This window comes from Pan paniscus, chromosome 20 (assembly GCF_029289425.2).
Source record: "Pan paniscus chromosome 20, NHGRI_mPanPan1-v2.0_pri, whole genome shotgun sequence".
NCBI lineage: Eukaryota > Metazoa > Chordata > Mammalia > Primates > Hominidae > Pan > Pan paniscus.
This window is the reverse complement of record NC_073269.2, coordinates 55,222,913-55,237,819: the sequence shown is the minus strand read 5'-3', so window position 1 is coordinate 55,237,819 and position 14,907 is coordinate 55,222,913. Positions and strand designations below refer to the sequence as shown.

The 14,907-nt window shown below is 54.9% G+C and overlaps 3 protein-coding genes across 6 annotated transcripts in view; 1 reads left to right on the top strand and 2 right to left on the bottom strand.

The window, feature by feature from the left end:
- PPFIA3 (PTPRF interacting protein alpha 3) overlaps window positions 1-3,336 on the bottom strand; it is a 31,458-nt gene extending 28,122 nt beyond the window's left edge. For both annotated transcript variants that reach the window (XM_003814310.6, XM_008966928.5), the window contains exon 1: window positions 3,203-3,336. The gene's annotated coding sequence lies outside the window, so the exon portion shown is untranslated. The remainder of the gene's footprint in view (window positions 1-3,202) is intronic.
- A 566-nt stretch (window positions 3,337-3,902) lies between these two features.
- Window positions 3,903-4,352, top strand: C20H19orf73 (chromosome 20 C19orf73 homolog). Its single transcript, XM_055103543.3, has one exon. The coding sequence runs from the start codon at window positions 3,903-3,905 to the stop codon at window positions 4,290-4,292; it is 390 nt and encodes a 129-aa protein (XP_054959518.2). The 3' UTR covers window positions 4,293-4,352.
- Window positions 4,353-4,464: 112 nt separating this feature from the next.
- On the bottom strand, window positions 4,465-8,854 carry LIN7B (lin-7 homolog B, crumbs cell polarity complex component). 3 transcript variants are annotated; one of them, XM_063600485.1, is made up of 6 exons: window positions 8,498-8,854; window positions 7,966-8,280; window positions 7,602-7,673; window positions 6,454-6,663; window positions 4,907-5,070; window positions 4,465-4,573 (listed from the first exon to the last, which is right to left on the bottom strand). In XM_063600485.1, the coding sequence occupies exons 1-6, from the start codon at window positions 8,837-8,839 to the stop codon at window positions 4,552-4,554; spliced, it is 1,125 nt and encodes a 374-aa protein (XP_063456555.1). In that variant the 5' UTR covers window positions 8,840-8,854; the 3' UTR covers window positions 4,465-4,551. The 3 variants fall into 3 exon arrangements, with proteins under 3 accessions (XP_063456555.1, XP_034802262.1, XP_034802263.1); XM_034946371.2 differs by having other exon boundaries at window positions 7,966-8,084; window positions 8,498-8,655; XM_034946372.3 differs by lacking the exon at window positions 6,454-6,663 and having other exon boundaries at window positions 7,966-8,084; window positions 8,498-8,631.
- Between the last annotated feature and the right edge of the window lie 6,053 nt (window positions 8,855-14,907).

Below are 14,907 nucleotides of genomic sequence, written 5' to 3'. Positions count from 1 at the left end.
GTCCCAGCTACTCGAGAGGCTGAGGCAGGAAAATGGTGTGAACCCGGAAGGCGGAGCTTGCAGTGAGCCGAGATCGCGCCACTGCACTCCAGCCTGGGGGACAGAGTGAGACTCCATCCCCCGCCAAAAAAAAAAAAAAAAAAAACAACAACTAAACAACAACAACAAAAAAGAATGTGCAATTAGATAGAACTTCCTTAGAACCTAAAACAGGGAAACAGGGAAGGGCATTCTAGAATCAATGGCACGAATTAGGAAGCCTAGAGCACATACTTGGAACGCACACATCTTAGAAGTTAGATTGTTCCTGGGAAGAGAATGGAATCTAGAACAATGTGGCTGAAACCTGGAACACACTTGAAATGAACATTTAGCAAAGAAGGAAGGACTTGTTGTTAGAACTTTGGAACATGTCTGAGGATACGGTGGGATCAGAATCTGGCTCAGGGGTCTTATCTAAATATATGAAAAAAACAAAGGCTGTGCACAGTGGCTCACGCCTATAATCCCAGCACTTTGGGAGGCTGAGGTGGGTGATCACCTGAGGTCGGGAACTCGAGACTAATCTGACCAACATGGAGAAACCCCCATCTCTACTAAAAATACAAAAAATTAGCCGGGCATGGTGGTAGGCGCCTGTAATCCCAGCTACTCAGGAGGCTGAGGCAGGAGAATCGCTTGAACGCGGGAGGCAGAGGTTGTGGTGAGCCAAGATCGCAGCATTGCACTCCAGCCTGGGCAACAAGAGTGAAACTCCGTCTCAAAAAAAAAAAAAAAAAAAAAATTGGCATCTGGCCTAGAACTCAGACCATGCCTGAAATGAAAATGGAACACAGAACAGACATCAGCTGGGAGTGTTCTGGTGTTTAGAAGGAATCTAGAACATGGAGCAATGCAAGAACACATGTGCGACAAGAAATGTGGCCCGGCCAGGCACGATGGCCATGCCTGTAATCCCAGCACTTTTGGGAGCCGACAGAGAAGGATCGCTTGAGCCTAGGAGTTTCAGACCAGTCTGGGCAACATGGCGAAACCCCCATCTCTACAATAAATAAATAAATAAATAAATAAATAAATAAATAAATAAATAAATAAAAATTTTTTTTTGAGACGGAGTTTCGCTCGTCGTTCAGGCTGGAGTGCAGTGGCGCGATCTCAGCTCAATGCAACCTCCGCCTCCAGGGTTCAAACGACTCTGCTGCCTCAGCCTCCTGAGTAGCTGGGATTACAGGCATGTGCCACCACGCCTGGCTAATTTTGTATTTTTAGCAGAGACAGGGTTTCTCCATGTTGGCCAGGCTGGTCTCAAAATCCTGACCTCAGGTGATCCGCCCGCTTCAGCCTCCCAAAGTGCTGGGATTACCGGCATGAGCCACCGCGCCTGGCCAAAAAAATTTTTTTTTAATTAGCCAGGCCTGGTGGTGAGTGCCTGTGGTCCCAGCTACTCAGGAGGCTAAGGTGGGAAGATCACCTGAGCCCAGGAGGTGGAGGCTGCAGTGAGCTGTGATTGTGCCAGTCCACTCCAGCCCGGGCAACAGAGACCTTGTCTCAAAATAAATAAATAAATAAATAAATAAATAAATAAATAAATAAAAAGAAAGAAAGAAAGAAAGAAATTTGTATGGCAGCAGGTAGCTTCTAGATCTCCTTATGAGCCCAGGCCACAGAATACATCTGGAGGAGGTGATGTGTGTTTGGCTCATTGGCCTGGGAGAGTGTACTTGGAGAAGGGGAACTCATCTGAGCCTCAGGGGGCAATGGAGTGCTAGAAACATCTCAGCAAGCTGCGTCTTAGGGGAAAGAGTAGAGAGTCCTGAAGCCCGCCACCTGGGGTGACATGAGGATGAGACAGGGGTTTGGTAGGGCCACAGGAGATGTGAAGTTGATGGGGCAGAGTGATGAGGCTGTGAAGACCTGCTTCCTAAAAGTGAGACCTGAGAAACTAGATACCTGCTGGGGAGGGCAGTGGACAGAGCTGGGAGCCTGGACTCCTGAATCCTTGTGGAGGTAAATGATGGGGGATTGGAAGGTGAGAGCCTGAGGTCTTGTTTGGAGAGAGAGTTGAGGCAGACAGCCTCGGTAAAAGCTGGTGGGCAGTACGGAAGCTGGGGTCTGAACTCCTGGGTCCCTGAGGGGATAGGAGACTGGGACCAAGACATTTAGGTCCCCAAGTGGGAGTGTGAACAGAAGTCAGAGAACTGCATTGAGAATCACATTCCGGGTCCCCCAAAGGAAGGGAGTCATGGCGCCTGAGTCCCTCGGGGAGCAGATGCTGGGTGCCAGGAGGCTAAGTCTGTGTGTCTGCAGGGCACAGCGGCTGTTGAACGGGGTTCTAAGCAGAGCAAACGCTGGGGAACAGGATTCCTAGGTGCTGACGGGGTGAGGGCTACCACCTGGGGCCAGCAGAGGTGTAGACACGGACAGGCTTCCCGAACGGGGTGGGAGCTGCATCCCCGGGTGCCATGGTCCCCACGGCGACCAGAACAAGAAAATTCAGAAGCCCTGGATCCTCAGGGAGCAGCTGGAGTCCCAGGAACCTGGGGTGCCGAGGACGGGGCCACGAGCCTGGCAGGCAGAACCCAGAGGCTGGGGCGCCCTGGTCGGGGAGGGCCCGGGTATTCCCGGGTCAAAGGCGCGGCGGGGGGATCCCCGCGCCGCCTGCGCCCCCTCCCTGGTGGCGGCGGCAGGAGGTGGGGGGAGGCGAGGCTGCCGAGCGCGCTGACCATGGACAGCTCCAGAGCGGGCCTGTGTCCAGGGCGGCCGCCGAGCCTGCCTGGACCGTGGGACGCAGCCGGCTGTGCAAGCCCGAGGCTGGCGACGGGAGACGGAGTGCGCGAAGCGGGGACGATGCGGACGCGTCTGGGGAGTCTGGCACCGCCGCGGCGGGTGTCTGGAGCTCCCAGGACAGGGTCAGGAAGGGGGATCTAGGCTCTAGGAGGGGTCCCGGGGCCGGACCGGGAAATCCAAGCTCCTGGGCCCTGGAGGAGGCGCGAGGCGGCGGTGCGCCCGGGATTCTAGGGTTCGGTCGGGGACTCTGGGCGCCGGGAGGGGCACGCCTGAGTCCCCGGGGTTGGGGTGTGAAATCTGGGCTCGGGGGTCCCCTGGGATGAGGAAGGGAATCCGGGATCTCGGGGAGGCGGGGGAGGCTCGCCAAGGGGTCCCCAGGGAGGGCGCTGCCAGGAGGGCCGGGCCGGGCTCTTACCTGCCTGGTCCGCGGCGGCTGCGGGCGGAGCTGGGCTGCAGGAGGGACGTGGGGTGGAGTGGGGGGGCCGGGCGGGGCCCCTGGCAGCGGCCGGGGCCCGGCTCTGTCGCTTCGGAGCCCTGGAGCCCTGTCTCCGACGCTCGCGCGGGCTCCGCGTCTCTGGCTCCGGCTTGGGCGCTGGGGACCCCCCTCCCCCTCACGCTCTCACTGCCTTCTACCCCCAAAATAGCCCCCTGCCCCTGTCACCGATCAGCCTCCCCCCGCGAGGCCGCAGCCGCCAGATCCAGGGGTGCCCACCAGCGCCCCCCAAATCCCACCTTCCCCCCAAAAAAATTCCTCCTCCCTCCCCCTCCCCCCCCACGGCTCCCGGGCGGTCGTGGCCCCTTTAACAGGAGACTGACAGACGGCGAAGAGCGGCCAATGGGAGAGAGCGTCGGCGCCGGCCGGCGACTAGACCCCACCTCCACACCGGCCGGGAGGGGTCGCGCGGGCGGAAAGCGAGAGGCGGGGCATAAGGCGCGTCGACCAATAGGCACGCGGCGTGAGGCGGCTGGGGCGGGAGGCGGAGCCCGGCAGGGGGATGATGTCACCTGGAGCGAGTAGCGCGCGGCGTGGAACGCGAGTCGCGACCCCGGCTCCCGGCAGTGGCGCGCACTAGCCCTCGCGCCGCACGGGACACGAGGGCTGGGCGGGCAGCGGGATGAGGCTAAAGGTTGGATTTCAAGGCGGGGGCAGCTTCCGGAAAGACGCGCTGTGTTTGGAAGGTGGAGTGAGCGCCCAGTGGGCGAGGGCACCTCATTCTGCACCCCTGCGCCCGCCTCGGGAACTGCACGCGGCACCCCCACCCGCGACTCCCACGCAGACAGTAGTGCGGCCTGCAGGGTTCCCCCGGCGGACGAGGCTAATGGTTCGCTCCGCCCCGCCCACACAGAGGCCGCCCACTGGCTCCGGCTGCGTTTCAGGACTCTGGAGGAAGGGACTTGGCCTTCGCCCTCAGACGCTCTTAAGGGTAGGCGGCGTTCTCCTCAGTTCTGCCCCAGCACTCAGACCCAGACTGGGTCCCTGCCTCCGCCCTCCGCCCTCGGACTAGTCTCTTGGAAGCCGGCCTGTCTCCGCCTTCAGACCTAGGGAGAGGTCTTAACCTCTGTTCTCAGACTCTGGAAAAGGTTTCTCAAGGGCTTGGCCTGACCTCAGCTCCTCGCATTCCCTCCACATCTCAAGACACCAACCCAGGGATGCAGGACAGACACACAGACACTCAGTGAGGGTCAAATATCTTTAAATAAAGTGCCAGGAACAATAAATACTGTACAGGAAGAGAGTGCACGTGAACGTCCAGATCTGTGGTTTCAACCTCGAGACTCCAAGGACCTGCAAGGGGGGTGGAGAAGGGACCCGGGATCAGGGAGGCTCCGGGTAGACAAGAGGGGCAGGACTGGGGTTGCAGAGGCAAGGGCCCAGGTAAGTGGGCTGAGGGATCCCAGCCACAGTAGGTTCCGTATCTTGGGATGGAAGGAAGCTAAGGGCTCCCCAGGGGATTTGGCCAAACTAGCCTGGGGTGAGAGCCTGGGCCAAGGGTCAAGGGTCAGGATCCCAGAGGAGGGGCCAGGGCTGGAAGATCCAGGAAGCATTGGCCTGGTTTGGGAGCCTGGGGTTAAAGGGAGCCCGTGGAGGCCCCAGGGGTGTGGTGACCCAGGGGCTCACGAGTAGCTCTGATGCTGTTGGCGCCGGCGGGCAGAGCGCATCTTCTCGAACCGGGCCTCCATCTCCTCCAGCACTCGCGGCGTGTAACGGACAACCAGCTTCACCGAGCCCTGGGCCGCCTTCAGTAGCTCCACCGCCTTCTCATGCTGCTCACCCTCAACGCTCTGCAGGGCCCAACACAGACAGCTGAGCCTGGGGCCCGCTGCCCTCGTCCAGCCCCCACTGGGAGATGGGACCCACTGCTAGTGAGCCTGGTGCCAGCCCTGAGATGTCAATGCCTCCTGTCCTCCTCGTGGGAGTCATTAACTCCTGGTTCAGTGTCCTCCTCCAAAACCTCCCAGGATTCCCATGTCAGGGACAGCCCCGTGTTCCCTCAGTCCCTGGCCAAACGTCCAGACCCATCTTTGTGGCCTCCCTGCCCACAGCCCACTAATGTCCGCCTGCCTTGACTCCCTCTTTTTTGTCCCCACAGCCCTGGGCCAGCTCAGGCCTCGTCCTCTTTTCTCTGGACTCTTACCCCAGCCTCCTCCCTGGCCTGGCTTCTAATCTCTCCCCTCAGTTCATCTCACATAGAGTCCCAGAGTGGTCCTTCTGCACCTGCAAGCTGAGTTTATCCCTGGCTCACCCCTCCCATAGCTCCCCAGCACCCATGGGACAAAGTCCCAGCTTCTCAGGCTGGCACTCAGGTCCTGTATGGCTGACCCCAGCCATCTCTCCAGTTATGCTTCCCTCAACTCTAACCACAGTGAGTTTTGTTTGTTTGTTTGTTTTTTGAGAGGGAGTCTCACTCTGTCACCCACGCTGGAGTGCAGTGGTGCTATCTCAGCTCACTGCAACCTCTGCCTCCCAGGTTCAAGTGATTCTCCTGCCTCACCCTCCCAAGTAGCTGGGATTACAGGTGCCTGCCACCACACCTGGCTAATTTTTGTATTTTTAGTAGAGATGGGGTTTCACCATGTTGGCCAGGCTGGTCTTGAACTCCTGACCTCAAGTGATCCACGTGCCTCAGCCTCCCAAAGTACTGGGATTACAGGTGTGATCCACCGCACCCAGCCTAACCACAGTGATTTTAATTACCTGCATGCCCCAGACCTCCATCAGAACTAAGCCCTTTCTTTTCAGCTCAGAGGTATGCCAAGTCAGTATCCTTATCTACAGTACCCTCAGCAGGAACACCCTGTACCTTGTTTGCCTGGAGAACTCCTACTCATCCTTTAACACCCAACCCAAATGTTCCTTACTCTGCAAAACCTTCCTGTATCTACGCTGGCCTGGTGCCACATCTGGGCTGTCACAATACTTTGCACTTCTTCATTATTATGTCTCTGGATTAGGACTATTTCAGCCGGGGCCTACTGCCCTCCCCAGAGAGAGAAGGTTGAGTGTAGGGAGCTGAGGCCAACATCTCTCAAGAGTCTGTAACATTGCCCAGCACAGGGCTAGCCATACAGACAGCACTCAGTGTGTGTTGAGTGAATGTCAAAAGCAGGGGCTATGCTACGTTAGACAGACTGTGTCCCCCAGTCCTGCCTCAGCCCTCCACTCACCACACCGTTCACCGACAACAGTTGATCCCCACGCTTGAGGCCTCCATGGCGGTCAGCCACACCCCCTGGGATGACCCGGGAGATGTAGATGGGCGAGTTTTGCTCTTTGCCACCCATGATGTTGAAGCCTAGGCCCTCATCCGTCTTGGGTAGCTCCACTACCCTGGGATGTGCGTGGCCCTCGCTGGCTGTGAAGGCAGCCACTGTGGCCTGGGAGAGAGAAAGTGACTGAAGATGAGGGCCCCTTCCAGGTGGGCATGAAAGCTGGGGTGGGGGATGTGGACCGAGGACAGCGATTTAGCCTGGGTTACTATCCCCAAGCATGGGACACTTGTCATGGCACAATGCACGATCCCCCTGTAATGACTGTGCGTCTCTTTCTGTTCACTTGCAAGAGAAAGTGTCCATTTGGTGTGTGTCTTGAATACCCCATACTTGCCAATCTTACTTTTTTTTTTTTTTTTTTTTTTTTTGAGATGAAGTCTCACTCTGTTGCCCAGGCTGGAGTGCAATGGCATGATCTCCGCTCACTGCAACCTCGGCCTCCTGGGTTCAAGCGATTCTCCTGTCTCAGCCTCCGGAGTTGTAATCCAGCTGGGATTACAGGCACTCGCCACCATGCTCGGCTTTTTCTTTTTTTTTTTTTTTGTATTTCTGTGGAGACGGGGTTTCACCATGTTGGCCAGGCTGGTCTCGAACTCCTGACCTCAACTGATCCACCTGCCTCGGCATCCCAAAGTGTTGGGATTACAGGCGTGAGCCACCGTGCCTGGCCTCAATCTTACTTTTAAACAGAGGAAAGCCAGGCCTGGAGGGAGATCTGAGCCTCCGGACAGCAGCAAGAGGTAGCAGCATCTAACTATTGTGCAGTGAGAGGTCTGAGCGCCATGACTTTCCGGGTTTGCACTGTACAGATGTTGAAGGTTATCTTCTAGCCAACCATGCCATACTGTTTCCATTTGCAGTTGCTAAAGACGCCTTAGTATGACATTTAAGTTAAAAATGTGCGATTATTTACTAATAGTAAGGTGGCACGTAGATTTAGCAAAAATCATGAGGGAGGAAACAGAAATGACTGGCATGAAGGAGATACTGAGTTCGACTAGGCAGTTAAATAGACACCAGGAGCAATGGGGTGCGGGGCCCACCTTGGCTGTGGCATGGGCTCGGATCTCGGCGCTGCCGGTGATGTCCAGCGTGTCATAAAGCTGCTCATACACCTGGGTGAGGAGGCAGCGGCATCAGGGAGTCGCCAGCTCCTCCAGCCCTAGACGCAGGAGTTCAGGCCTCTAGACCCTCTCCCGCTACCACGCAAGGATCCGCCCCGCCCCCGCAACAGAAGCCCGAGAAAACTACAACTCCCGAAGAACCCCTGAGCTGAAGCATTGGCACCCCAAGGCGGGCCGCCTCGGGAGCTGCCGGGAGGCGTAGTCTCCGGGCTCGGGACAAGCAGGAGGAGGAGGAGGAGGACGACGGCCACCAGCTCGCGCCCCTGCGCCGCGCGCCCCTCACCTCTCGGATAGCGGAGCAGAAGCGGCTCTGCAGAACTCGCTGGAGGGCCTGCAGCTTCTGCGGCGGCAGCTCCCCGCTGCGCTGTAGTCGCTCGAGGAGCTCAACCGCCCGGGACACGTCTGCGGGGCGGGGGCGGGGGCGGGGCGCAGAAACCCCGAGTGTCAGAGACCCCGAGACGCAGAGAAGCAAGGAGAGCGGCGGAGTGAGGCCGAGCGCACAGTCCGGGGAGGACGGCCGAAGCCTAGTCGGACACCCCGCAGAGTCCAGGGTGGCGCAGGAGAGACTGCCGCCAGCGGCCCTGCGGCCCCGGGACCCCTCCACAGGCCGGGGTGTAAGGCGGGCGCCCAGCGCCCCGGCCCGCGCCCAGGGAGCCTCCCACACCTAGCGACCGCCCGGCCCCGGCGCCCGCCCCGCCCACCCCCGCCGGGTCCGCTGGCCCACCCGCACTGGCCTGACCCGGGAAGGGCGGGGACCGGGGGCTGGGTATGTAGGCCGCGGCCCGGGTGGGCAGGGCCCCCTGGCGCGCGCTTACCCCGCTCCAGCCCCAGCGGCTCCACCAGCGCAGCCATGTCGGCGCCACAGCTGCCAGCCGCCCGCCTGCCCTGGCGCCGGCGAGGAGGGCGGGGCTGCGCGAGGCCACGCCCCGGGCCACGGGCGCCCCCTGCGGAGGCGCAGCCTGGAGAGCGCCCAGCTCTCCCTCCCCCGACTGCTCCGACCACCTGCCGCGCGCCAGCCGCGGCCCTGCCCTCCGCCCCGGCCAGTCGGTCCTGTTGGCGACCCCTCCCACTGCAGGTTCGGTCTGTGTGTACCTTTCAGGATCCGTGTCTGCCTGCCCTCCACACCCGTCTATCCCCTGTCCATCCTTTCCCCACATTCATTCAACAAACTCTTGTGAAACATCTGAGCCCAAGGCATGGACACCGTGGTGAGCAGGACAGCCAAGCCCACGGCCCGAACGAAGCTTCCAGTCTATAGGGGAGGTAGACGACCAACCACGGCTGTGATGAGAGCTGAGAGTGGGGAGGTGATGATCTAGAAAACGAAGGAAATCCTAGAGGAGGGACATTGACATACACTCCTGGGAGGTAAGATGAACAAGAGGTGGAGCTTGGGTCACCCCCACCAGGCAGAAAGAGCCCACGTGGCTGGAAGCAGAGTTAGGATTGGTTGATGATGAGGTGAAAAGGTCGGCAGGATAGTTTATGCCTGGGCTGCGTTGGCATATGCGCCTTGAGGATTTGGGGCTTCATGCAAACTCCTAAGAGTAAAATATGACACTCAAATTTGTATTATTATATTATTATTATTATTTTTTTTTTTGAGACGGAGCCTCGCTCTGTCGCCCAGGTTGGGCCTCAAATTTGTATTTTAAGATCACTGGGGCCGGGCACGGTGGCTCACACCTGTAATCCTAGCGCTTTGGGAGGCTGCAGCAAGACTACTTGAGCCCAGGAGTTCAAGACCAGCATGGGCAATATAGTGAGACCTCGTATCTATTGAAAAAAAAAAATCACTGTAGCCACTGTGGAGACTGGTTTGGACAAGAACAATAGGAGAAGCAGCGGGGCAACTTAGGAGGCTACCACAGCCATCCAGGTGGCAGCTAGCACCAGGGCCAAAGCACAGAAGATGGGTGGGCAGATGTGGGAAATGTCTAGACAAGCCTTGGTGCTTGGCTATATAAGGGGATTGGGAGGTGCAGGAGAAGACAGTATTAAGGTGCTTTGGTGCCATTTTTAAGATGGTCTACACTGAAAGAGGGATACTGGATATTTTGTTTTTGAGACACAGTCTTCCCTCTGTTGCCCAGTCTCGAGTGCAGTGGCGTGATCTCGGCTCATTGCAACCTCTGCCTCCCGGGTGCAAGCAATTCTCCTGCCTCAGCCTCCTGAGTAGCTGAGAGTACAGGTGTGCACCTCCACACCTGCCAAATTTTTGTATTTTTCGTAGAGATGGGGTTTCACCATGATGGCCAGGCTGGTCTCGAACTCCTGACCTCAAGTGATCCACCTGCCTCAGCCTCCCAAAGTGCTGGGATTACAGGCGCGAGCCACCTTGCCTGGGCGATACTGGATATTTTGAATTTGAGGAGCCTATGCAGAATCCATGGGGAGAAACTATCGATCTAGGTCTAGGGCTCAAAAGAGCAACCTGGTCTGCAGGCATGTTTGAATATTGGGGCATAGGTGGTAAATAAAACCACCGGAGTGGATAAGAATGTCAGGGGCAAGCGAATATTAAGACGGCCTAGAACTGGTCCCCAGACCTCTCTAACACTTAAAAGTCAGGAGGACAGCAGAGAATGGCCTGAAATGTAGGCAGAAACCCAGGTGGGAGAAACCATGAGAAGAGGGGTTTTTAAATTTTATCTTCTTTTTTTGTTTGTTTTAGATGGAGGGGTCTTTGTTGCTCAGGCTGGTCTTGAACTCCTGGGCTCAAACAATCCCCCTGCCTCGGCCTCCCAAAGTGCTGAGTTCACAGGCACGAACCGCTGTGTCTGGCTGAGAGTGTTTTTAAAAAGAAGTGTGGCTGGGCATGGTGGCTTACGCCTGGAATCCCAGCACTTTGGGGGACCGAGGCGGGTGGATCGCCTGAGGTCAGGAGACCAGCCTGACCACATGGAGAAACCCTGTCTTTACTAAAAATACAAAAGTAGCCAGGCATGGTGGTGCATGCCTGTAATCCCAACTACTGGGGAGGCTGAGGCAGGAGAACTGCTTGAACCCAAGAGGTGGAGGTTGCGGTGAGCCGAGATCGTGCCATTGCATTCCAGCTTTGGGAAAAAGAGCGAAACTCTGTCTCAAACAAAAAAAAAAAAAAAAAAAGTGAGGCCAGGTGTGGTGGTCACGCCTGTAAGCATTTTGGGAGGCTGAGGCGGGCGGATCACCTGAGGTCAGGAGTTTGAGACCAGCCTGGCCAACTTGATGAAACCCCATCTCTACTAAAAATACAAAAAATTAGCTGGGCGTGGTGGCGGGTGCCTGTAATCCCAGCTATTTGGGAGGCTGAGGCAGGAGAATAGCTTGAACCCAGGAGGTGGAGGTTGTAGTGAGCCGAGATCATGCCATTACACTCCAGCCTGGGCAATAAGAGCGAAACTCCATCTTGGAAAATTAAATAAATAAATAAAAAATAAAAAAAGGAAGTGGTCAGTGGTATCATGCTCTAGAGAGGCCGAGGAGATGTGGACAAGACTTTGGAGAAAGTTGGCTGCTCTTCTGGTTCTGCTGGGTGGCGATATGGAGTCCAGAAAAGTGCTTGTTCCAAGTGGGAGGACTAGAGCAGGTTTGTCTGGCTGTCTCCTTCACTGTAGCTCTCTCTTTAGCAAAAAGTAATGTCTTTATGGGATTAAAAACAAAATCAAATAACACAGACAGGCTAATAATAGTGAAAAGCACCAGCCTCTACCTCTCCTAACTCTACTCACTGTGAGAGGGAACTTACAGATGTTTAGTCTGAGAGCTGCTTCTGTGTCTAAGTAACATGCTATTTCTCTCTCTATATATACATATATATGTGTGTGTGTATGTATATATATATATATATATATCTGTCATCTATCTATTTATTTGAGGTGGAGTCTCTGTCTGTCATCCAGGCTGGAGTGCAGTGGCTGCAATCTCCACTCACTGCAACCTCTGCCTCCCCGGTTCAAGCGATTCTTCTGCCTCAGCCTCCCAAGCAGCTGGGACTACAGGCGTGCACCACCAAGCCCAGCTAATTTTTTGTATTTTTAGTAGAGACGGGGTTTCACCATATTGACCAGGCTGGTCTTAAACTCCTGACCTCGTGATCCACCTGCCTCGGCCTCCCAAAGTGCAGGGATTACAGGTGTGAGCCACCACACACGGCTACTTTTTAATTTTTTTGAGATGAAGTGGACTGTTGCCTAGGCTGGAGTGCAGTGGCACAATCTCAGCTCGCTGCAACCTCCGCCTCCCGGGTTCAAGCGATTCTCCTGCCCCTGTCTCCTGAGTGGCTGGGATTACAGGTGCCCCCCACCACACCCGGCTAATTTGTATATTTTTAGTAGTGACGGGGTTTCTCCATGTTGGCCAAGCTGGTCTTGAACTCCTGACCCTGAGTGATCTGCCCGCTTCGGCCTCCCAAAGTGCTAAGATTATAGGTGTCAGTCACTGCACCCGGCCCTTGATTTATCAATTTAGATGTAATAGATTACAGATTGATTTTCTGCTCTTACCATCTTTTCCCTAAGCTTCTGGGAAACTTCAGTCCTCTTACCCGACTCTGAACCAAATTGCTTTCTAGAAACTGCCATCCTGGAACTTCCTTCCACTGATCTCCTGAATTAGATCCAGTTTCTTCTTGTAAATCCTTCATTTTAGTGAAGTATGGCTTCAGTTATTCCTAAAGAGGTCGTGAGACGTCTCTTTCAAGAAAGTTTGAAGCTGGGCGTGGTGGCTCATGCCTGTAATCCCAGCACTTTGGGAGGCTGAGGTGGGAGGATCACCTGAAGTCAGGAGCTCGAGACCAGCCTGGCTAACATGGTGAAACCCCGTCTCTACTAAAAACACAAAAATTAGCCAGACGTGGTGGCACATTCCCAGTTACTCAGGAAGCTGAAGCAGGAGAATCACTTGAACCCAGGAGGTGGAGGTTGAAGTGAGCCAAGATCGCCCATTGCACTCCAGCCTGGGTGACAGGAGCGAAACTCCGTCTCAAAAAAAAAAAAAGGTTTGTTCAAGTCAATCTTTCCTAGCATTTCAAGCATTGATAAGGAAGACTCCACATTATCTAGTGTCTCATCAACTACTAAATTCTTTTTTTTTTTTTTTTTTGAGACAGTCTCGCTCTGTCCCCCAGGCTGGAGTGCAGTGGCACAATCTCGGCTCATTGCAACCTCCGCCTCCCAGGTTCAAGCAATTCTCCTGCCTCAGCCTCCCGAGTAGCTGGGACTACAGGCGCCCGCCACCACACCCGGCTAACTTTTGTATTTTTAGTAGAGACAGTGTTTCACCATATTGGCCAGGCTGGTCTTGAACTCCTGATCTCAGGTTATCCACCTGCCTTGGGCTCTCAAAGTGCTGGGATTACAGGTGTTAGCCATCGCGCCCGGCTGTCTACTAAATTCTTTAGTGTGTGTGTGTGTGTTTTGTTGTTGTTGTTGTTGTTGTTGTTACAGGGTCTCACTTTGTTGCCCAGGCTGAAGAGCAGTTGTGCAATCATGGCTCACTGCAGCCTTTACCTCCCTGGGCTCAGGTAATCCTTCCACCTCAGCCTCCTATCTGGGACCATAGGTGCCCGCCACCACGTTTGGCTGATTTTTGTATTTTTTGTAGAGACCAGGCTTTTGCGATGTTGCCCAGGCTGGTCTCCATCTCCTGGGCTCAAGTGATCCTCCCACCTTGGCTTCCCAAAGTGTTGAGTTTACAGAGCCACCAGGCCTGGCCACCACCTACTTAATTCTTAATTTCACTTGTGTTTTCTAGTTCTAGAATTGCCATTTAACTTTTTGTTAGATTTCAGATTTTTTTTTTTTTTTTTTGAGGCAGGGTCTTCCTGTCACCCAGGCTGGAGTGCAGTGGTGTGATCATAGCTCACTGAATCTCAAACTCCTTGGCTTAAAGAATCCTCCTACCTCTGCCTCTCAAGTAGTTAGATTCCTGATATCTCAACATTCTCCATCTTTTCCTTATTTTGTGAATATATCATAGTTATAACTCCAACATCTGAATCACCCCTGCCTGGGTCTCTTTCTATTGTCTATTTTGTTTCCCTCTTGGTTTTCAGCAAATTAAGTCCTTTCTAGCAAGGCTGGTAACTATTGAGTAGATGCTGAGTAATGGGTACTAAAAATAGTACATGTGGAGACTCGGAACGTTATCTTCTTCCAGAGTTTTCTTCTGACTAGCAGACTGCCTAAATCCTGAAAAAGTCTGGTTTTAGGCTTTCTTAGCCTGATTGATTATTTATTCTTTTTGAGATGGAGTCTCACTCTGTTGCCCGGGCTGGAGTGCAATGGCGCCATCTCGGCTCACTGCAACCTCCACCTCCCAGGTTCAAGCAATTCTGCCTCAGCCTCCCGAGTACCTGGGATTACAGGTGCTCACTACCATGCCTGGCTAATGTTTTGTATTTTTTAGTAGAGATTGGGTTTTGCCATGTTGGCCAGGATGGTCTCAAACTCCTGACCTCAGGTGGTCTGCCCGCCTCAGCCTCCCAAAGAGCTGGGATTACAGGCATGAGCCACCGCACCTGGCCTCAGGGTAATTTTTGTGTTTTTGGTAGAGACAGGGTTTTGCCATGTTGGCCAGGCTAGTCTTGAACTCCTGACCTCAAGTAATCCACCCACCTCTGCTTCCCGAAGTGCTGGGATTACAAGCATGAGCCACCATGCCCAGCCTCTTAGTCTGATTTCTTCTGTTATGGTGTTACTCTGACATTGAGGCACCCTGGCCATCTCAAGCAGGGCCAATCCATGGTGGGCCTTGAACCCCAACCTGTCTCCCCTAGAACAGCATGGCTGCTGCAGTCTCCAGGCCACCAGTTCCTTAGCCTCCCAGTTACTGCATTCTGATGAGTTTCTTGGGGGGGTCTTGCAGACAGTGAGCAGCTTGAGTTGGCAGATGCCTCTAAGGGAGGGTGCACATAGATCTGGGAGGTCAGTGCCCTCCTCTCCTGTTTCGTCAAGTCCCAGCTGCCTGGCTGAACCTCTGTGAACTTGGCCCAGTGGAAGTCAGTCCCGCCTGACTTCCTCATGCTAAATGGCACAACATCCTCAAGGAAAAGGCAAGGGTAAGTGCGAAACACACCTGTGTGTTCTCTTAACGGATCACACCCCCTCAAGCCTCATCAAAGCTGGCCACTTTCTGGCGCCTTTTCTAAGTTTTTGCCTATTGTCCAGCCTTTATGTAACCAGTCTGTGCCATGTTAGTCCAAAATGGGCTTCTTGTAGCCAATACTAGAAGTCTTATAGTTGCA